At 42.1% G+C, this 13,832-nt stretch overlaps 1 protein-coding gene across 6 annotated transcripts in view; it reads right to left on the bottom strand.

Annotated features, from left to right (window-relative positions):
• Nucleotides 1-13,832, bottom strand: part of syne2a (spectrin repeat containing, nuclear envelope 2a) — a 204,854-nt gene that overhangs the window by 80,454 nt on the left and 110,568 nt on the right. For all 6 annotated transcript variants that reach the window (XM_031837347.1, XM_031837346.1, XM_020496695.2 and 3 more), the window contains 7 exons: nucleotides 13,631-13,801; nucleotides 13,180-13,353; nucleotides 12,966-13,097; nucleotides 11,093-11,289; nucleotides 4,977-5,109; nucleotides 4,437-4,619; nucleotides 1,050-1,202 (listed from right to left, as the gene is read on the bottom strand). In XM_031837347.1, the coding sequence (XP_031693207.1) occupies nucleotides 1,050-1,202; nucleotides 4,437-4,619; nucleotides 4,977-5,109; nucleotides 11,093-11,289; nucleotides 12,966-13,097; nucleotides 13,180-13,353; nucleotides 13,631-13,801 (1,143 nt within the window). The remainder of the gene's footprint in view (nucleotides 1-1,049; nucleotides 1,203-4,436; nucleotides 4,620-4,976; nucleotides 5,110-11,092; nucleotides 11,290-12,965; nucleotides 13,098-13,179; nucleotides 13,354-13,630; nucleotides 13,802-13,832) is intronic.

The following is a 13,832-nucleotide window of genomic DNA, read 5'->3' as shown; positions in this document are numbered from 1 at the left end:
GCACTCACAAACTTCCACAGATGCACAATCGAGAGCATCCTGGCGGGCTGTATCACCGCCTGGTACGGCAACTGCACCTCCCACAACCGTAAGGCTCTCCAGAGGGTAGTGAGGTCTGCACAACGCATCACCGGGGGCAAACTACCTGCTCTCCAGGACACCTACACCACCCGATGTTACAGGAAGGCCATAAAGATCATCAAGGACAACAACCACCCGAGCCACTGCCTGTTCACCCCGCTATCATCCAGAAGGCGAGGTCAGTACAGGTGCATCAAAGCTGGGACCGAGAGACTGAAAAACAGCTTCTATCTCAAGGCCATCAGACTGTTAAACAGCCACCACTAACATTGAGTGGCTGCTGCCAACACACTGACTCAACTCCAGCCACTTTAAGAATGGGAATTGATGGGAAATGATGTAAAATATATCACTAGCCACTTTAAACAATGCTACCTAATATAATGTTTACATACCCTACATTATTCATCTCATATGTATACGTATATACTGTACTCTATATCATCTACTGCATCTTTATGTAATACATGTATCACTAGCCACTTTAACTATGCCACTTTGTTTACATACTCATCTCATATGTATATACTGTACTCGATACCATCTACTCTATCTTGCCTATGCCGCTCTGTACCATCACTCATTCATATATCTTTATGTACATATTCTTTATCCCCTTACACTTGTGTGTATAAGACAGTAGTTTTGGAATTGTTAGTTAGATTACTTGTTGGTTATTACTGCATTGTCGGAACTAGAAGCACAAGCATTTCGCTACACTCGCATTAACATCTGCTAACCATGTGTATGTGACAAATAAAATTTGATTTGATTTGAGTATACTGCGGTATGTACTATAGTAGGCATGTTTACTATGATAACTTTGTAAATAACAGCATTTATTTATCCATATTACTCTATTGTGCAATGACAATCATGTAAAAAAATATATAATAATGTGGAACTAGTCCTGTGTTTCTCAATACATTTCTGTGTGTGTGTGTGTTCGTGGGTGTGTGTTAATGTACCTTGTAGTATTGGATTATGTGTCTGAGCTGATCTGCGTCATGGCAGGCCTTGATGGTGGCCTGTCCCTGATCTTCCAGCCTGGCTTCTTTGTCCTTCACCCACGCCTCCAGGCCTGACAATACCTGGCATGGTGGCCACTTCTCCAGCAGGAGCTGAGGAACACAGAAGGACAGAAAAGGGACATCAAAACTCCAGCATTCAAAAGTGGATATAAAGTGATGAAGGAACTCTATAGTGTATGTGTGTATATAAATGGCATATACTGTATATACAGTACAGTATCTTCAGAATGTGTTCACACCCCTTTATTTTTTCCACATTTTGTTGTGTTACAGCCTGGATTAAATTAAGATGTTGTGTCACTGGCTTACACACAAGACAAAATACTGTCAAAGTGGAATTTTTACAAATGAATAAACAATGAAAAGCTGAAATGTCTTGAGTCAATAAGTATTCAGCCCCTTTGTTATGGCAAGCCTAAATAAGTACAGGAGTAAAAATTTACTTACAAGTCATATAATAAGTTGCATGGACTCCCTCTGTGTGCATTAATAGTGTTTACATGATTTTTGAATGACTACCACATCTCTGTACCCCACACATACAATTATCTGTAAGGTACCTAGGCTGAGCAGTGGATTTCAAACACAGATTCAACCACAAAGACCAGGAAGGTTTGAATATCCCTTTGAGTATGGTGAAGTTATCAATTACACTTTGGATGGTGTATTAATATACCCAGTCACTACAAAGATATAGGCGTCCTTCCTAACTCAGTTGTCGGAAAGGAATGAACCCGCTCAAGGATTTCACCATAAGGCCAATGGTGACTTTAAAACAGTTGCAGAGTTGAATGGCTGTGATAGGAGAAAACTGAGGATGGATCAACAACATTATAGTTACTCCATAATACTAACATAAACGACAGTGAGTGAAAAAAAGGAAGCCTGTACAGAGTAAAACATATTCCAAAACATGCATCCTATTTGCAATAAGGTACTAAAGTAAAACTGCAAAAAATGTGGCAAAGAAATTAACTTTATGTCCTGAATACAAAGCATTATGTTTGGAGAAAATCCAACACAACAAATTAAGCATAGTGGTGGCTGCATCATGTCATGGGTATGCTTGTCATTGGCAAGGACTAGGGAGTTTAAAATAATAATAATATTAATAAATGGAATAGAGCTAACCACAGGCAAAATCCTATAGGAAAACATGGTTCAGTGTGCTTTCCAACAGACACTGGGAGACAAATTCACCTTTCAGCACGACAATAAGCTAAAACACAAGGCCAAATATATACTGGAGTTGCTTACGAAGACGACATTGAATGTTCCTGAGTGACCTAGTTACAGTTTTTAATTAAATCAGCTTGAACATCTTTGGCAAGACTTAAAAATGGCTGTCTAGCAATGATCAACAACCAACTTAACAGAGCTTGAAGAATTATTTGGTGCAAATATTGTACAATCCACGTGTGCAAAGCTCTTAGAGACTTACCCAGAAAGACTGTAATTGCTGCCAAAGGTGATTCTAACATGTATTGACTCATGGGTGTGAATACTCGATATTTGTATTTCATTTTCACTTTGTCATTATGTGGTATGTGGATGAGTGAGAAAAAAAAATATTTGATCCATTTTGAATTCAGGCTGTAACACAGCAAAAAGTGGTATAAGTCAAGGGGTATGAATACTTTCTGAATGCACTGTATAGTCAACAATATAATGTAGAGCATTGCTTTAGAATGGCATACCAGTGAAAATATACCATATTTGTATGCCGTTTTAGAATATCCTAAAGCTGTGAATTTGACCACAGACAAACTATCCCTTTCTGCTCTTACCGAGGAGTTTCCCAGTAGCTGACTTATATCCTTCATTTGACAAAACACAGGGGGGGAAAAGGAGAGTGAAAAAGAAAGAAAGAGAGTCGTTGTATGCGGCGCTGTGAACTGGCCTTCACTGAGACCACAGCTGCAAGGGGGAGGAGAGGGGGCAATGCCAGTGTGTGTGCATGTCTGTGTGTGTGCGTGACTGCGTGTCTGTGTATGCCTCTGTGCATGTTCTGTGTGTGTTTGTGTGCGAGTATAGGTAATGGGTTTTGATGCTCCGGTGATGCATGCACTGTGGGAGCCAGTGCCAATGACGTGCAACCCCCGTTGTCTGAAGATAAGCTTCTTCTTTCATCTCCTCCTCTCCCCTATCTTCATCAAGTCAGTGAACCCACAACAGGTCATATTGTACATGAAAGAGTTCACAGTGTGAATCCCAAATGACACCATATTCCTTATATAGTGCACTACCAGCTCAAAAGTAATGCACTAAATAGGGAACAGGGTGCCATTTTAGATGCACACTCACTGTTCAGTTTGGCACAACGGTCGGCCGTTTGTTGAAAGTTCTGAGAACCTGCTTGGATTCAGTGGTGATAGACGAGGGGCCAAATGGAAAAACTAGTCTTCGCCTCTTCTCTTTGTTCATCCCATCTGTGTGTGTTGTTAGGAGATTATTTGAAAGATAATGGGTGTGTCTCAATAGCCCAGCGAGGCTTGGTCTCCTTTCCTTTTCACTCCTCTCTTTTCCATCACGCTTGGTTTCCCAGCTCTTTCCTTTCCGCGCTGGTTACGTAGAGCATTGTTTCCCAACCAGGGGTACGGGTACGTCGACAGTCCCCATGGGGTACGTGGGAAGATATATTTTTTTTAATGTGTGAAAATAAAATACTGGGAAAGATTTTACCCCCCAAAATATGTTTAAGTTATCTTGGGCCTCCCAAGTGGCACAGTGGCATCGCAGTGTTGAGGGGGCACTACAGCCTGGTTCTACTACACTACAGCCTGGTTCTACTACACTACAGCCTGGTTCTACTACACTAGAGCCTGGTTCTACTACTCAGCTGCTTCTACTACAGCCTGGTTCTAGTACAATACATCCTGGTTCTACTATACTACAGCCTGGTTCAACGACACTATAGCCTAGTTCTACTACTCAGCTGCTTATACTACAGCCTGGTTCTACTCCACTACAACCTGGTTCTACTCCACTACAACCTGGTTCTACTCCACTACAACCTGGTTCTACTCCACTACAACCTGGTTCTACTCCACTACAACCTGGTTCTACTCCACTACAACCTGGTTCTACTCCACTACAACCTGGTTCTACTCCACTACAACCTGGTTCTACTCCACTACAACCTGGTTCTACTCCACTACAACCTGGTTCTACTCCACTACAACCTGGTTCTACTCCACTACAACCTGGTTCTACTACACTACAACCTGGTTCTACTACAAGACACCTGATTCTTCTACTCAGATGCTCATCAAGAGCACAACCAAACAATCAACCAACCAATCAACCAACCAATCATATCCCCACCTGGTGCAGTCTCTCCTGGGCTATGGGAAGTGCAGACGTGACTTCGGTCCAAGTTTGCTCCAGCTGCGCTAGCTGTCTGCGCAGCCCCGGTGCATCAGCCTCCTTCAGCTGCAGTAGCAATGTGCCCGCCCTGAGCGCAGAGGCCTTTTCAGCGGATCTGGTTTCCAGCTCCACTGAAAACTCCTATCAAAGAACCAAACGTCAAATCGAACAGCTCCCATACCGGAAATTTCAAACAAAATTCACACATTCAGTTTGCAATTCTAACATTTCCCATGGCGTGTGAACTGACTTGATGTTTCCAACACATTTGTAATGTATTTAGGAACCAAAAACTCACTCCAAACTAGCTTTCAGGTGTTGTGAAAGAAAAGACAGATGGACTGCATTTTTAACATGTTACAATTAAATGTGTTATGTACATGTACATTTCCGGTAGGGTCTGGATGACACTGTCAGTCATGTAACATGAATTCCGATTATTTACTACATTGAGCTACAAATCATGTCATCTAAAGTTTTTTCCCTAAACAATTTTACCAGTAGTTGGATGAGGTAAGTACGGGTGAGCGCCTCGTTTTGAGGTGTGGCGTCGGGCAGACTTCTCCATGTCTTCAGGCGTTCTTTAACACTGCCCATCCATCCAGTGAGCGAAACAGAGTCGTTGTGGAACCTACAAGAGGGAAAACAGGGTTCAAACATCGTTCGATGTGTCCTTATGCAAAGCAGTCCACATTTATAGTGCCTTCAGAAAGTAATCACACACCCTTGACTTTCCCCCCATTTTGTTGTGCTACAAAGTGGGATTCAAATGGATATAATTGTCTTTTTTTTTTGTCAAATATCTACACAAAATACTCCTTTTGTTTTAATGAATGGAAAATAAATCACTAATATATCTTCATTAGATAAGTATTCAACCCTGAGTCAATACATGTTAGAATCACCTTTGGCAGCACTTACAGCTGTGAGTCTATCTGGGTAAGTCTACAAGAGGTTTGCACAACACATCACACACACACCTATTGATTAATGGACTGCTGAATGTATATTTTTTTCTCTTGCTTTGTTTGCTCTTTTCAGTATTATGTCAATCTCTGATAAGCTACCCAGAAAAGGGCTGAAAATAGCCCATATTAATATATGTAGCCTTCGAAATAAGGTTAATGAAATCAATAACTTGCTAACATCAGATAACATTCATATATTCGCCATTTCTGAGACTCACTTAGATAATTCATTTGATGATACAGCAGTAGCAATACAAGTATATAACATCTATAGACGATACAGAAATGCTTATTTGGGAGGGGTTGCTGTATATATTCAGAGCCATATCCCTGTAATGCTTAAAGAAGATCTTATGTCAAGTGTTATTGAAGTGTTGTGGTTGCAGGTTCACTTGACACATCTAAAGCGTTTTCTTTTGAGGTGTTGCTATAGACCACCAAGTGTGAACAGTCAGTATCTAAATAATATGTGTGAAATGCTTGATAGTGTATGTGATGTAAACAGAGAGGTCTACTTTCTTGGGGACCTGAATATTGACTGTTTTTCATCAAGCTTTCTGCTCAAGAGGAAGCTTCTACCTGTAACCAGTGCCTGTAATCTGGTTCAGGTTATTAATCAACCTAGCAGGGTGTTTACAAGCACTGCAGGAACAAGATCATCCACATGTATCGATCACATTTCTAATAATACTGTAGAACTTTGTTCTAAAGCTGTATCTGTACCCATTGGATGCAGTGATCACAATATAGTGGCTATATCCAGGAAAGCCAAAGTTCCAACAGCTGTGCCTAAAATAGTGTACAAGAGATCATACAAAATATTTTGCTCTGACTCTTATGTGGAAGATGTTAAAAATACTTGTTGGTCTGATGTGATTAATGAGGAGCATCCAGACGCTGCACGTAATGCATTTATGAAATTGCTTCTTCCAATTATTGATAAACATGCACCTGTTAGAATTGTTAAGGATTCATGGCTTGATGAGGATTTGAAAAACTGTATTGTTGAAAGAGATGGGGCAAAAGGAGTGGCTAATAAGTCTGGCTGCACATCTGACTGGCTTACTTACTGCAAAACAATTATGTGACTAAACTCAACAAAAAAATATGAAACTGTATTATGAAGCCAAGGTCAATGATATAGAGAATGATAGAAAAAAACTTGAGTACTTTAAATTAAATTATGGGCAGAAAGACAAATTCAACTCCATCTTTCATCGAATCAGATGGCTTATTTATCACAAAAGCATTTTATGTTGCCAATTACTTTAATGATTATTTCATTGGCAAAGTGGGCAAACTTAGGCAAGAAATGCCAACAATGAAGAGTGAGCAAATGTATTCATGCATAAAAAAATGAATAGTGAAAGAAAAGCATTGCAAGTTTGAATTTTGTAAAGTTAGTGTGGGAGAGGTGGAAAAATGATTGTTATCGATCAATAATGACAATTGGAATTGACAACTTAGATGGAAAGCTACTGAGGATGGTAGCTGACTCTATATTCTTTACCTCAGGTCTGGAGAGAAGCCAAAGTAATTACGCTACCCAAGAGTGGTAAAGCGGCCTTTACTGGTTCTAACAGCAGACCTATAAGCTTGCTGCCAGCTCGTAGCAAACTGTTGGAAAAAATTATGTTTGACCAAATACAATGCTATTAATCTGTAAACAAATTAACAACAGACTTTTAGCATGCTTACAGAGAAGGGCACTCAACATGTACTATACTGACACAAATGACTGATGATTGGTTGAAAGAAATTGACAATAAGATAGTGGGAGCTGTACTGTGCAGTGCAGCCTTTGAAATTATTTACCATAACCTGTTGTTGAAAAAAACGTATGTGTTATGGCTTTTCAACCTCTTCCATATTGTGGATTCAGAGCCATCAATCTAATAGAACTCAAATGGTTTTATTTAATGGAAGCTTCTCTAATGTCAAACATGTAAAATGGGGTGTACCGCAGGGCAGCTGTCTAGGCCCTCTACTCTTTTCTATTTTTATCAATGACCTGCCACTGGCATTAAACAAAGCATGTGTGTCCATGAATGCTGATGATTCAACCATATACACATTAGCAACCACAGCTAATGAAGTCACTGAAACCCTTAAAGAGTTGCAGTCTGTTTTGGAATGGGTGGCAAGTAATAAACTGGTCCTAACCATCTGTGGAACTAAGAGCATTGTATTTGGTACTAATCATTCCTTAAGTTCTAGACCTCAGCTGAATCTGGTAATGAATGGTGTGGCTGTTGAACAAGTTGAGGAGACTAAATTACTTGGCGTTACCTTATATTGTAAAGTGTCATGGTCAAAACATATAGATTCAATGGTTGTAAAAATGGGGAGAGGTTTGGTCATAATAAAGAGATGCTCTGCTTTTTTGACACCATACTCCAAAAAACAAGTTCTGCAGGCTCTAGTTTAGTCTAATCTTGATTATTGTCCAGTCGTGTGGACGAGTGCTGCAAGGAAAGACCTAGTTAAGCTGCAACTGGCCCAGGACAGAGCGGCACGTTTTTTGCTCTTAATTGTAATCAGAGGGTAGATATAAATAATATGCATGTAAATCTCTCTTGGCTAAGAGTTTAGGAGAGACTGACTGCATCACTTCTTCTTTACATAAGAAACATGAATGTGTTGAAAATCCCAAATTGTTTGCATAGTCAACTTACACACAGCTCTGACACATACACGTATCCCACCAGACATGCCACTGGGTGTCTTTTCACAGTCCCCAAATCCAGAACAAATTCAAGAAAGTGTACAGTATATAGAGCCCTTATTGCATGGAACTTCCTTCCATCTCATATTTCTCAAATAAACCTGGTTTCAAAAAAACAGATAAAGTAACACCTCACGGCACAACGCCTCTCCCCTATTTGACCTAGATAGTTTGTGTGTATGCATTGATATCTAGGCTACTTGTGCCTTTTTTTTAAAGTATGTAGTTCTGTCCTTGAGCTGTTCTTTTGATGTTCTGTATTATGTTTCATGTTTTGTGTGAACCCCAGGAAGAGTAGTTGCTGCTTTTGCAACAGCTAATGGGGAACCTAATAAAATACCAAATAAACCTGGATTGTACAATATTTTCCCATGAAGCTTTTAAAAAATCTGTCAAGTTGGCTGTTGATCATTGCTAAACAGTCATTCTCAAGTCTTGCCATAGATTTTCAAGATTATTTAAGTCAAAACTGTAACTAGGCCACTCAGGAACATTCAATGTCGCCTTGGTAATAAACTGCAGTGTATATTTGGCATTGGTTATTGTCCGACTGACAGGTGAATTTGTCTCCCAGTGTCTGTTGGAAAGCAGACTGAACCAGTTTATCCTCTAGGATTGTTTTGGAATATTTTTCTTCTGTACAGGTTTCCTTCTTTACTCTCTGTCATTTAGGTTAATATTGTGGAGTATCTACAATATTGTTGATCCATCCTCAGTTTTCTCCTATCACAGCCATTCAACTCACCATTGGCCTCATTGTGAAATCCCTGAGCGGTTTCCTTCCTCTCTGGCAACTGATTTAGGAAGGACGCCTGTATCTTTGTAGTGAGTGGGTATACTGATACACCTCTCAATGTGTAATTAATAACTGTACCATGCTCAAAGTGATATTCAATGTCTGCTTTTTTTACCCATCTACCATTTCTTTGCGAACCATAGGAAAAACTCCCCGGTCCTTGTGGTTGAATATGTGCTTGAAATTCAATGCTCGACTGAGGGACCTTACAGAAAAGTGTACAGTCGTGGCCAAAAGTTTTGAGAATGACACAAATACTAATTTTCACAAAGTCTGCTGCCTCAGTTTGTATGATGGCAATTTGCATATACTCCAGAATGTTATGAAAAGTGAACAGATGAATTGCAATTAGTCCCTCTTTGCCATGCAAATGAACTGAATCGCAAAAAAACATTTCCACTGCATTTCAGCCTTACCACAAAAGAACCAGCTGACATCATGTCAGTGATTCTCTTGTTAACACAGGTGTGAGTGTTGACAAGGATAAGGCTTGAGAACACTCTGTCATGCTGATTCAGTTTGAATAACAGACTGGAAGCTTCATAAGGAGGGTGGTGCTTGGAATCATTGTTCTTTCTCTGTCAATCATGGTTACCTGCAAGGAAACACGTGCCGTTATCATTGCTTTGCACAAAAAGGGTTTCACAGGCAAGGATATTTCTGCCAGTAATATTGTACCTAATTCAACCATTTATCGGATCATCAAGAACTTCAATGAGAGCGGTTCAATTGTTGTGAAGAAGAATTCAGGGTGCCCAAGAAAGTCCAGCAAGCGCCAGGACAGTCTCGTAAAGTTGATTCAGCTGCGGGATCGGGGCACCACCAGTACAGAGCTTGCTCAGGAATGTCAGCAGGCAGGTGTGAGTGCATCTGCACGCACAGTGAGGCAAAGACTTGTGGAGGATGGCCTGGTGTCAAGAAGGGCAGCAAAGAAGCCACTTCTCTCCAGGAAAAACATCAGGGACAGACTGATATTCTGCAAAAGGTACAGGGATTGGACTGCTAAGGACTGGGGGTAAAGTCATTTTCTCTGATGAATCCCCTTTCCGATTGTTTGGGGCATCCGGAAAAAAGCTTGTCCGGAGAAGACAAGGTGAGGGCTACCATCAGTCCTGTGTCATGCCAACAGTAAAGCATCCTGAGACCATTCATGTGTGGGGTTGCTTCTCAGCCAAGGGAGTGGGCTCACTCACAATTTTGCCTAAGAACACAGCCATGAATAAAGAATGGTACCAACACATCCTCTGAGAGCAACTTCTCCCAACCATTCAGGAACAGTTTGGTGACGAACAATGCATTTTCCAGCATGATGGAGCACCTTGCCATAAGGCAAAAGTGATAACTAAGTGGCTCGGGGAACAAAACATCGATATTTTGGGTCCATGGCCAGGAAATTCCCCAGACCTTAATCCCATTGAGAACTTGTGGTCAATCCTCAGGAGGCGGATGGACAAACAAAAACCCACAAATTCTGACAAAACTCCAAGCATTGATTATGCAAGAATGGGCTGCCATCAGTCAGGATGCGGCCCAGAAGTTAATTGACAGCATGCCAAGGCGGATTGCAGAGGTCTTGAAAAAGAAGGGTCAACACTGCAAATATTGACTCTTTGCATCAACTTCATGTAATTGCCAATTAAAGCCTTTGACACTTATGAAATGCTTGTAATTATACTTCAGTATTCCATAGTAACATCTGACAAAAATATCTAAAGACAATGAAGCAGTAAACATTTTGAAAATTAATATTTGTGTCATTCTCAAAACCTTTGGCCACGACTGTATGTGTTGGGTACAGAGATGGGGTAGTTGTGTTGTTAAACACTATTATTGCACACAGCTTATAATTGTTAAGTACACTTTAACTTAAGACTTTTCAGCTTTTAATTTTTGATTAATTTGTAAACATTTCTAAAAACAATTTCACTTTGACATTATGGGATATTGTGTGTCGGCTAATGACACAAAATCTCAATTTAATCAATTTTTAATTCAGGCTACTCTTCAACATTTGGAAAAAGTCAAGGGGTGTGAATACTTTCTGAAGGCACTGTACATGTTCCCACAGCTGTGTTGTGTGTATGTCCCTGTCCATTTTCCGAAAACCCTGTCTGTGTGCGCCCACCTGGTCCAGTTGTCCCTTATGTCGCGGCTGCGTTGGCTCTCCTGCTCTGCCTTGCTGCGAACAGCCCGCCAGCGCAGCTCCAGTACGCCTCCTGTGCCGCCGACCCCGGTACTGCATCCCCAGGCCTGCAGAGCCTTCCCCTGGTCCAGGACTGAGCCCAGGGCAGGCCTGCACTCCTCCAACAGGGCCAGCACTCGCTAATGGGGGGGAAATGGGGAAGGAGAGAGAGAGAAAAGGGGTGAATAGGGGTGGGATAGGGTGAAAATGTGAAAGAATAAAAATTGAGAAGGGAATGTGTTTTGAATAAGAGAGAAAAAAGAAGAGGTAGGGCCAGAAGAAAGGGGGATGAAAATAAATGTAGGGATCAAATCATTATTGTGGGATGTGGGGAGAGGAAAAGAGAATGAAAGTGAGAGGAGACAGAGGGAGGAGGAGGAAGGGGATGTTTGCAAGGGTTACAGAAAGAGAGGAATAATGAGAGGGATAATGGGGAGAGAAACGTGAAAAGGGGAAAATGCAAAAAAAGAAAGAAGTGCGATAGGGAACAAGGCGAAAGGAGCGAAAGAAATGCATAGAGAGTGAGAATGGAATCATCACCACCGGAATCCTCACCTGAACCCATGCCCACCCCCACACCAGTGCCTATGAGTCCCAAATGGCCTCCTATTCCCTACATAGTACACTACTTTTGACTTGAGCCCTATGGGCTTGTTTAAAAGTAATACACTATACAGGGAATAGGGGGCCATTTTGATCGTAAACAGCATCTCATTCAGTTATTATGGCCAGATAGGGGAAGGCATAAATCTATTAAGGAGATTTGATGAAAAGAAGCATGTGTACTCTACCCCTACACACACACGTGCACACACATGTGCACACACACACATTCCACTCAAGTCGGTCCGTCCGAGAGATGAGAAATAGGATTCTGTAATTGTAAAAGGGAGGGGGGAAGTCAGCTAGTTATGGGGAGGGAATCCGAAATGGAACACCGTGTTCTACTCTCCGATAATGGCCATCCGTATTCCTCCAAGTAATTTGATTTTGGAATGAAGCGATGCCACAACAAATAACTCTCCTTTTTTTCACCCATTACTCTCTGTCCACCTCTCTCTCTCCTTCTATCTTTCCATCTCTCTTTCTCTCCATCTTTCTTGTGCCAGGTGCCCATGAATCCGTCATTCACTGAAGGGCCTGGTTTACATCCAGCTCTCTCTGTATGGCTGTGTCCCGAATGGCCCCCTATTCCCTACATAGTGGACTGCTTTTGACAAGAGTCCTATGAGGGGAATAGGGTGCCATTTGGGAGTCAGTCTGTGGCACGTCCTACATTGTTGTTGGTTACTGGAATTAGACAACAGGTGGTTTCATCCCAGTACACGAAGGATGCATCGCTCACGTGGACATAAGACACCTGTTGCTTAAGACTTATGCTCATGATATACAGTATATTCCAGTGATACAAATTAAGAATAAGGGCTACACTGGTTACGTAGTGCAAACTAATTCTTAGTGGGCAAATGTTGTTCAATTGGGTATGTGAGGAGACGAAAGGGGGTGGACAGAAGGAGATATGGGACAGTGAACGAGAGAGGGATGAGGAGATGATAGGGACGTCAAGAAATACTGAGATGGTCAATGCAATGAGAAAAAGAAGACAGAAAAGAGCATGCAGAGAGTCAGACACAAAGAGAGCAGAGAGCCAGACAAAGATAGCAGAGACAGACACAAAGGGAGCAGAGAGACAGACACAAAGGGAGCAGAGAGACAGACACAAAGGGAGCAGAGAGACATACACAAAGAGAGCAAGATAAGGAAGGAAGGAAGAGTAGTAGAGAGAAGAGGAGGAGAGGGAGGGAGGTTTGGATACCTGACAGGTGTCCAGTCTTTCCTGTAGTAGCCCCTCCTCTTCCTCCACCAGATCCTCGCAGGGGATGAGGGCTTCCAGCTCCTCCAGCTGCCGGCCCAGCTGAACACAACCCTGCTCCCACTGTGTCCAGACCTACACACACACACGCATACACAGTGTGAGTGTATGTGTGTATGTGTTTACTTATGTGGGTCTTTCATGTGTGTGTGTGTACCTGCAGCCTTCTGTGCATGGTGGCTCCCTGCTCCAGAGCTTGTTGCTGCAGAGTGGTGACCTGTTGCTCCAGCCGGACCTGTTCATCCTCCTGACCAACCAGCCCCCCCTGTGGCTCACACTGGAACAGCCGCTGAACCAATGCCAGCTGGGATTCCATAACCTGGTACAACTTCTGTTCAGCCAGCGCCAAACACAGACACACACAGACAGACAGACACAAAATAATCAATTGAAACCCAGTTTCTAAATTGACAAAATCACATGGCAATTGGTCAGAGGTTTACATGGAGATGATCCCAAACGTTCATTTAAACTTGGATTCAACTACTTTCCGAGTGGGAAGACACTGTCCTCTACAGTTGTTCTTCCTTTCCATCAGCTCCCATGCCAAGTCGAATGTGCATAAAATGACTTGACATAACACTCTCTTTTCCCCAGCATATGCTTACCTTGTGCCTGCTGAGCAGAGTCTGCAGCTGGGTGCGGCTGTGCGGTGGGTGGTCCTGACTGTCTGCCAGACGCTCTCTGCCTAGCTCCACGAGACTGGCCAAACCCTGCAGCAGGGCCTGGGACACCCGCTGCAGCTCCACTGCATCCTCGGGACACCGACCAACGACATACTGCAGAGACACACCATCGTTACTGACCTAC

The sequence above is a fragment of the Oncorhynchus kisutch genome, linkage group LG12, assembly GCF_002021735.2.
Source record: "Oncorhynchus kisutch isolate 150728-3 linkage group LG12, Okis_V2, whole genome shotgun sequence".
Taxonomy (NCBI): Eukaryota; Metazoa; Chordata; class Actinopteri; order Salmoniformes; family Salmonidae; genus Oncorhynchus; species Oncorhynchus kisutch.
The sequence above is the reverse complement of the archived record's forward strand: the minus strand, read 5'-3'. Positions and strand labels throughout refer to the sequence as shown.